The sequence below is a fragment of the Acyrthosiphon pisum genome, chromosome X, assembly GCF_005508785.2.
Source record: "Acyrthosiphon pisum isolate AL4f chromosome X, pea_aphid_22Mar2018_4r6ur, whole genome shotgun sequence".
In the NCBI taxonomy this organism is placed as follows: Eukaryota; Metazoa; Arthropoda; class Insecta; order Hemiptera; family Aphididae; genus Acyrthosiphon; species Acyrthosiphon pisum.
Genome location: NC_042493.1, coordinates 43,886,165 through 43,895,963, shown reverse-complemented (window position 1 = coordinate 43,895,963; position 9,799 = coordinate 43,886,165). Strand labels below are relative to the sequence as shown.

Genomic DNA, 9,799 nt, shown 5'->3' with positions numbered 1-9,799 from the left:
ACAACAAATTAACCAAAATCGTTATTATTGGTTTTAATATGTAATTTAGTCTACAATTGAATATAAAATGTCTGTAAAAAAAACTGAATTAATTTATTTATTAATTTTTTGGTTACAGTATGAACTATTTATGAGGATCTTTGTTTTAAATTTTCAATCCTCAGTTATAAAAACTGAATAATTTATAATTTTTTAATTCTGATGATTGATAATAATGTTCGAGACTTAGATAAATTTTGTCAAATTTTGAACTTAAAATTTAATGTGAATTTCTTGTAGACATTTTTTTTATAAAGGTAGACAAACTTATGAGGAATCTTGTATTACATTTTGAAAACTTAGATTTAAAAGTAAAAATTTTTTATGAATTCCTAACACGAAATGATTTGCAAATTTTTGTCATTATATTTTGTCAATATTTTAACTTATAACTTATATTTATAATACTTTGATCAAAAAGTATTTGAAAGTATTTGAAATACAAAAAAGCGGGTAAGTAAGTGGATGTCGCTCTGCTGTACAGTAGTTAACAAGTGGGTTACTGTAATGGAACTATTAAATTTGAATTCAATGATATAATAAATATTTAATTATAATTAATTCTTTCCAGATATTTGGCTACCGGAGCTAGTTTCAACTCGTTGTCTTTTGAGTATCTAATGGGAGCTTCTACAATACGAGATATAACTAAATCTACATGTGAGCAAATATGGAACATACTTCAACCGTTATTTATGGCAATCAAACAAGAAGATGACTGGATTAAAATTGCTGACGAATTTTATACTCGCACAAACTTTCCCAATATCATTGGAGCGATAGATGGCAAGCATATTAGGATGATACAACCAGAACATTCCGGAACATCATATTTTAATTACAAAAAATTCTTCTCTTGCGTTTTAATGGCTTGGACAGATGCAGATTATAAATTTGTTTACATAGATGTTGGTTCTTATGGAACAGCTAGTGATTCAGAAATATTTAAAACATCTGAAATGGGAAAACGGCTTTCTGAAAACCAGCTTAATATTCCCTCCGGGAGGCATTTGCCAAATGATGATGACGGAAATGTCATTCCATTCTCTGTCGTTGGTGATGAAGCGTTTGGACTTGGAAATCACATTTTAAGACCTTATGCAAAAAGAAATTTAAACTATACCAAGCGAATTTTTAACTATAGACATACAAGAGCTCGTCGTGTGGTTGAGTGTACATTTGGGATTCTTGCAAACAAATGGCGTATATTTCACCGCCCAATTGATGTGAATATCGATTTTTGTGTTCGTATTATAAAAGCCTGCTGTGTTCTTCATAATTATGTACGTATCAAAGATGGAGTAAAATTTACAGATACTCTCTACAATTGTCCCATGGATAACTTAACGATAATTAATGAAAACAACCGTGGGAGAAATAATATGGACAGTGTGCGACAGTACATGTCTTCATATTTTATTACTCCAGAAGGCGCCATTTCATGTCAATATGACAAAGTGTAATAACTAACAACTATTTGGCTATAGGTAAATTAATAAAACAAACTCACTCATTTTAATTATATTTATAATGTAATATAGTTTTTGTATTATTATAATTATTATAATTTAAGTTAATTATGTAACTAATTATCTACATTAAATAATTTTTTAGTTTTTTTAATTTGTATGTTAGGTAATCTAATAAATAAAACTATACATTATCTAATTCTACTATAGTGTATACTCTATCATTTTAAATGTAAGCTGATGTTGTATTATTTGTTAAAACTAGATTAAAATTAATAACATACAAATAATCACTGCGACATCGTTATCGCAACGCTGTGTCGTGGAAACTTTGATATAAGACAGTAGTAGTTATTTTTAAAAACGTGTTTAATATATTTATACTTAAAAAAATTTGGTATCTATTGTACGTATATGTATATTTATATCTATTATACTATTATTATACTTAAACGTAATTATAATTATAATTTTAGAGTATTATTAGTAGATTATTATTTTTCATTTGATAATGAATTTGATTGATGGCACTCATGCCATTGCTCTTACCTTGTTTTGTTTTTTCCTGGGCACCAAACTCATTCCAATCGGGAATAACTACCTCACACACTTCTTCCCATAGTTTTTTCTTCAGGTTTATATCAGAGTACTCTTTAAGTTGTTTTTTATATAGTGCTGGTCTCTTTTCAATTTCTTCTATCAAATTTTCGATAGACGTTTCCACGAGCATCGACATCGTGCGAAAACGTACTACCTTCCCGCTCCAAAGCTCTGGTGAATCGGCCGAGTCGGCAGACTAAAAATCGGCAGAGTGCGCGCGTGAAATGATCGCCATACTGATTAAGCAGTCGGCCGATAGTTGACCAACAGTTCAGTTTGAAGGCAATCGTGTAGTCCATCAAACTTATTTATCGGCCGATTTTAAATCGTTATAATGTGCGCTCTTGCATACAACTTTGTACTGATTAAGAACCCGACTAAACTATCGGCCGATATAAAATCTGTAGTCTGCGATGTCTCTAAATGTCCCTATGCATTAATTCTATAACTCTATTCTATATTCGTTATATCTTATATTGTTACATTTGTTTCAGTTTGTTGGAAGCAAACAGAGATTAATGATAATCAATCTGTATAAATCTAAAACTCAACAACAGCCAAATGTGACGTATAAGAATTTAATGAAATTAATATCCCAAGAAATCGGCATTGGATACAATACAGTTACAATTCGCCCAATAAAAAAAAAATTCGTCCAACAATCAATGACAAAATTGACGACTTTGATAAAAATGCTATCAGACAAAAAATACACGGGTTTTGATTTAAAAACGACATTCCAACGTTAAAAAAAATCGTTCAGGCCATCAATGATGATACGGAGTTACCAACTATACCCAGGACATCCTTGCAACGTATTTTAAAGGAATTGGGGTTTGACCTAACCGGAACAGCGCTCTTACCGAGAGAGGAGATATCGTGGTATGGCGACAAAAATATAAATATTAAAGTTATTAAATAACGATGAAATTACGTATATCAATTACAAAAAAATTGTCATCGTATGTTCGTACGTATGACACTAAATCACTCTGTAGAATGTATGGCATCACTGAATACACTCTGTATTCACTTCGTGGCGCGCTGCAGTCGCGGAAATAGTGGGGGGGGGATGGAGCCTCGGAACGGTCTCCGCCGTCAGTCTGCATGCGCAAAACGCAAATATTAACCTAATTACGCGCACGTGTAGCGGTGGAATCCTGTCCCGTTTCTGCAATAGTTTATATTTTTTCATCATTTTTTTTACCAAAAGATAGGGTTTAATATACTTAAATTTTTGAAATACGTTTAATAAGTCTTAGTTCATTTTTGAATTAACTACAGCTTGTCCCGTCTACAATTTGGACAATATTTTAGCACCTGTGGCGATGGAATCCCGTCCCGCTTCTCCAATACTTTATATTTTTTCATAATTTTTGTTACCAAATTTTGGTTACAATGCGTTACAACCACACTATGCGCTTTGGCGGGTCCGGGTAAATCGGATGCGTTTTGACCGGACGGTATTCACTATGCCACACTATGCGGTTTTGTTCCTGCCAAAACAGCCTTCTCCCACCATTTTTTTCATATTATCATGGACCACAACAGTTCAAACGCTTGTATAGAACAGACGTATGATTCATTTGATATTTAACATCTCATTTAAGATTTAACTATAATTATTGAATACTCAGAGAAATATTGATATTATTCAGACACTGCTTAATTTTAAATCAAAGCAATTTGATATAATTTTACAAGTAAGTAATTTATATTATAATATTATATTTTAATTTCGTAAGCTTTACACTTTTAAAATACATTAATTTATATTTAATCATAGGTAATATAGCTTAAAAGTTATATTTAAGAATGAATCGGCAAAGGGTTAAAGTTGTTGCTGTAGCTGAGGCATTCGGTTTGTTAGACGAACCTGTAGAACGGAGGTACTGGGTGCATCCTGAGTACGATCGGAATAATAGTTAAAGAAACGTGTCAAGCATTGTGGACAGTTTTACAGCCAACAGAGATGCCTGTGCCAACCACGAACGACTGGTTGGAGATTTCAAATGTATTTAATGTTAAGGGTCTTCGTCACTAGATTTTTCAAGCGCTAAAATGGTCTTTGAATTTCCAAAAATAAACACTGTTCAATCTATTCGATTTCAATTTTGAAAACTGTTCTGAACTCGTTACCTAGTCTTCTGTGTTTACACCAGATCATTTTTAATAATAAATATTTTTTAATTAAATGCAAGCTATTAAGGAACTGATATTTTAAGAATTTAAAACAGCTATAAAAAGCTTAATATTAGATTATTTCAAAATGTATCTGGTGTGAACTTAGATTAAGATCTTGGCTTTAATTTTGTAACATGTTTATTGATACCTATAATGATAGATATAAAATAATTTGTTGCACAACCTGTGCTGCTCAACAATTCCAACGGCGACCAAGATTATTAAATCCCCCACTCCTTATTCCTGGAAATGCGTCGACGGACGCGACTCGCGGCACGAGCGATAACACGACAGCTGCCGCCCGCCCGCCTGGCTATTTTTATCCATTGCTTTTGTATACACAATACAGCCTGCTAATTGATTATTATTATGAAAATCATTTCCGTCTTGAGCTTCAAACGTGAACATTGAAATGAATTCGAGTAATTTCAATACGAGAATATGCAAAAAAAAGAGAGGGTTTCCATCAAAAAAGAAGAAATCTAAGATAATAGGTTCACAAAGCTTGTTTAAAAGTCGATGGACAAGGTACATATTTTATTATTATATTTTTTTATTTTCGATTCATAGTTTTACGAAGAATGTTTATAACAGTAAACAATAATTACAAAATAATTTGAAAATGTTCGTGATATTTAGGTACAGTCGTAACAGCTTTCCCAAGTACTACCTATTGAAAATTGTTAGAAAAATGTACCGCGTTTTACCAAATACATGATAATATTATATTATTATCTGATCTCAAAAATGTGTCAAACCATTGAATTATTCGCTTCATTTGTTAATTTGTAATAATTGTTTATCAACTATTATACCTACATGTATTTATACAACACATAAAATATACCTATTATTCAAAAATAAAAAAAAGAAAACTCGCTCAACTGTATAGGTAGTAGGTGTCGATTGGATCATTGCAGAATAGGTTAATATTTTTACACGAAGAAAAAAGATTTTGAATTTGTCTGCATAGGATATTTTATTTTATTACATTGCTAGTTTCTATTTCCTGTACATTTTGCGAATTTAAAAATAATAATTGTGCCTATATATGTATTATAAATATTTTTTAATGACAATAAGACAAACTTAAATATAAGCTAAATATTTTGAAAATTGAATTCTGAAAGAAAATACCAATTTCAAGTTTCTACGACTTATACTTTTTGAATACGTACTTATGGTACCTAATAACAAATATCTAAAATCGTGTGAGGATATATCGTTATTTTACATGATTTCATATATATTTTATGTACTTATCAGACGCTCATAAATATTATAGTTTGTTTTATGCTTAGGTATATAAAAAACAACTTATGGAGATTTGAACTTTAAACGTTTACATAAAAAAATTGTGTTCGGACAAAATAGGTACTTGATAATTTAATAGAAGATTCCACATTAGTTGTTATTACATATATATTCAAAAATTATTAAATTACATAAGCATATAGGTACCAAGTAGTTATTTTTCAAAAGCGTTTGAAGTTCAAATATTGAAAAATTCGTAAAAACATGAGCATTTGCTAATTATTTTGTAGTTAGTTAAAAATGTATTAAAATTTTTTATTAAAAGTTATAAGAATTGAAAATTGAATACAAGGTTGTCCGTACGTTTTTCTTACAATAATTATAAAATTAATCGAGTGTAAGTAAATTTAAAAATGTCTACGAGCGTCATCCAGTGGCGTACATTCAATTGTCTTATGGTGGCGCGGGGGGGGGGGGGGAATTAAATAATATTACCTATTTACGTGGAACTTTGTTTTAAATTTTCAATTCCTAGCTATAAAATTTGAACATTATCTATTTTTAACTACAAAATAATTATTATATTTTCTCAAAAATCGAACTTTAAAAGCTCATTTGCCTATGGATTTTTAATATTTTTCAAATTTCATTGTAACAATATATTATGAGCCTTGTATTAAATTTTCAAGCTTTTTACCCAACAAATACAATTTTATTGACATTAATAGAAAAATAAACTAAAAAAATTAAAATTTGAAATTGTCGGTAAACAGCTCAAAATAAGTCAAAATATTTTGCAAATTTTATGGTGTATAGTAAATGCTAATATAAACAACCAGTGAAAATGTCATGGTCATGTGTTTTAAAGTTACACTAAAAACCAAAATCGGATTTTGTCAAAAACCGATTTTGCGTGAAAAATTCAGTTTTTGTTTAAAATTACGTATTTATTTGACCTCCCCAATGCACCAACTAGATTCACTTTCCCATCGAACAAGATACTGAAGTAGAAAATCGAAGCATTATTTCGACTACTTATCGTGTACACAGACACAAATAAAAAAAAATAAAACATACATAATTGTTAAAATCAATACATTCATCGCTCCACTCAGAATCTAAAATAGACGTCATATTGAATATTATTATACTATAGGTATAACAAATAATAAGCATTTATTTGTATCTTTACCTCCTCGGACGAAAAATTAATATTTTTGTGATTCCATTATAATTTACAAATCCTTAATTTCATACACATCATGACATTTTTATGACGTGTATATTTTTCATTCTAACCATTTCAAAATTTGGATTTTTTTGCCCTTTTTTTACGAAACCAACAATTCACACATGAATTATTAACGATTCACTATCAAACGGTTTTATATTTTTGTTATTATTAAAAATAGTAGTTTTATAAATAGGTCTATTTTTTAATTTATTTTTAATTAGTAGTCATATAAAAAGGAAACCTTCGCCAAATGTTTGATTTGGCCTTTTATTTACTCATTATATAGGCTATAGGTTTTTGAAAAAATTTGGTTAAACCTGCTGTATGCAACCGCCAACCCACCCTAATTGAAAAATAAATTACTTGTATCAAAATAAAATATATTACAATTTAAATAAAATGTATCATAGACTTAACCATATTATTATAGTGACTTAATCTATGACCGAAGTCCACTACAACCCTACTATACAGCAGAGTGAGTTCCCGGTTTTTTTTTTAAATTAACTTCTACATTTTTAGTATGGTGTAAATATTACGAACATTTTAATGATTAACAAGATATATAATTAATTGTGGTTTAGTTTTATATATACGTATATACTTTTAATTTATCCAGAGAGCACAGTGATCAAACTTCTTCAAATACACAAATTTCAGTCTCACCTGTACCTGTTGATGTAGTTCCAAATCCTGCTCTAACTGAAAATTGTACACCTGCTATTTCCCAAGCTGCAAAAGTCTCTTTTTCATTACCTCAAGATGATGTTAACCTAGCCCAACCATTAGCTACGTCTATGGAATATGACGTAAATTCTGATGTTGATACGCACAAGCTAGAAACAAGTATTTCACCTATCAAGAATCATGAACACACTATAGTTGGACGACGAATTTTAGATTTAGCTTATATATGTCAACAAATTAAAGAAAAAGATAATCACGACCCATACGGTTGCTCATTTAAGGACATGGTTTGTGTCAATGAAAAAAAAATTGGTTTAAAATCATCTTTTGCATTTAAATGCAATTTTTGTCTGAAAACATATACAATTGACTCGGAAAGTTCAGAAGCGAATATGACGGATATAAATATTGCTGCAGTAGCTGGTATAATGAATGTGGGTGGAGGATTTAGTCAGCTTCAAACTATGACCGCTTCTTTGGAAATACCTCCCTTAAGTCAGTTTGTGTACAATAAGTCACATGATATAGTTTGCAAATCATTTAATGAATGTGCTATTAAAGAAATGGAGGCAGCTGCAAAAGAAGAAGCTCAACTAGCCGTAAGTGCCGGAGACATAGATACTGACGGAACTCCCCTTATTTCAGTAGTTGCAGATGGATCCTGGTGCAAACGGTCTTACAGGTCAACTTACAATTCATTATCAGGCGCTGTAAGTTGATATTATATTCTTATTTTAATTTAATAAATTTATGATATGCTATACAAAAGTAATATATTTTACTATTTTTAGTATACCTAAGTATATTACAGTAGGTCGAATTAATTTTTGCCAAAAACATTGCATTTGAAAATTGTGTGTAGGTATATACCCATTTTATATATAAAATGTAATAATATACTATGTTTTTAATGTTTCAAATATACCCATAAATAATATTTTTTAGTTACAGCAAAATAAATAAAATCGTTATTCTTCATTTAAATAACTAATTTTGTCGAAATTTGAACTTAAAATATCTATACCTATAAGAACTTGTGTTGATACATTTTTTTAGAGTTTTTGGTTATAATATGAACTACTCATGTGAAACCTTGTAATTTTTCTAGATACTGTTTACAATATTGTACATATTATAATTAAATAATAGATTATATTATGTTCTTATTAAATATTTAAAATTGTTTTTATTTTTGTATATTTAGGCTGCAATAATTGGGTATAGAACGAAAAAAGTTTTATTTTTGGGAGTAAAAAATAAATACTGTTCAATCTGTATTCGTTCTGGTCTTGGTTCAAAAGAAGTTAAAGAACATTGTTGCACTAAAAATTGGTCGGATAAAAATGGATCGTCGGGTATGGAAGCAGCTGTAATAGTTGAAGGTTTTAAACAAAGTGAACCTATGTATGGTATAAGGTATCAAAAATTGATAGCCGATGGAGACTCAAGCGTCTACAAAAAAATTTTAGAAGCAAGGCCTTATAAAAATTTAACTGTACAAAAAGTTGAATGCCGTAACCACCTTCTTCGTAATTTTTGTAACAAACTTAGAGATATAACTACGAAAAAACAAGCAGGTCAATTAGCTCATAGAAAATTGTTATCACGTAATATTCTACGAATGCGAAAAGGTATAGTGAAAGCTATTGAATATAGAAAAAAAGAAAATTCAGTTATAGGACTCAGAAATGATATTTTAAATGTTGTCAATCATGTTTTCGGTGATCATAGTAGTTGCTCAAAATATTTTTGTGACATAACCGACGATAATAATTCAAACGATATTAATTACATGGAAAACATTTTTAGTACAGATAGAGTGTTTATAGATAGCGTAATGCAACCTATTAGGTATCTTGCTAGACATACTTCAAGCTTGATACTGAATGTTGACAGCAATATAGTTGAATCTTTTAATGCCATTATTGCAAAACTTATAGGAGGGAAAAGAGTGAATTTTGCTCTAAAAGAGTCATACGCTGGACGTTGTGCGATTGCTACAGTTACTAAAAATTCTAAAAGACCTTTTTATTCTTTGCACAAGACAATTTTAAAAAATAGTCCCTTTAAAAAATTGCCATCAGTGAAAATGGAAATAACACGACGAGAAAATCAATTTCGTCAAAATAATCGCTTGACGAAAAATAAAAGGTTTAAAAAAAAATTATTTGGTGTGAATGACTCAAATGCTTCATATGGAGAAAATTCAATGAAACCAGATATGAATGAAAATGAATATAATATAGAAAAATTGGAAGTCATTGAGTCCATGAAAAAAATTGCTGCACAAAGAGAGGTAATAGAAAGACAAACTGTTAACCAAAGTTTCTTG

The 9,799-nt window shown here is 29.8% G+C and overlaps 1 protein-coding gene across 1 annotated transcript in view; it reads left to right on the top strand.

Annotated features, from left to right (window-relative positions):
- LOC103308358 (protein ALP1-like) overlaps positions 1 to 1,502 on the top strand; it is a 3,098-nt gene extending 1,596 nt beyond the window's left edge. The window contains exon 2 of the mRNA XM_029485137.1: positions 611 to 1,502. Coding sequence (XP_029340997.1) covers positions 611 to 1,502 — 892 coding nt within the window. The remainder of the gene's footprint in view (positions 1 to 610) is intronic.
- Positions 1,503 to 9,799: the final 8,297 nt, after the last annotated feature.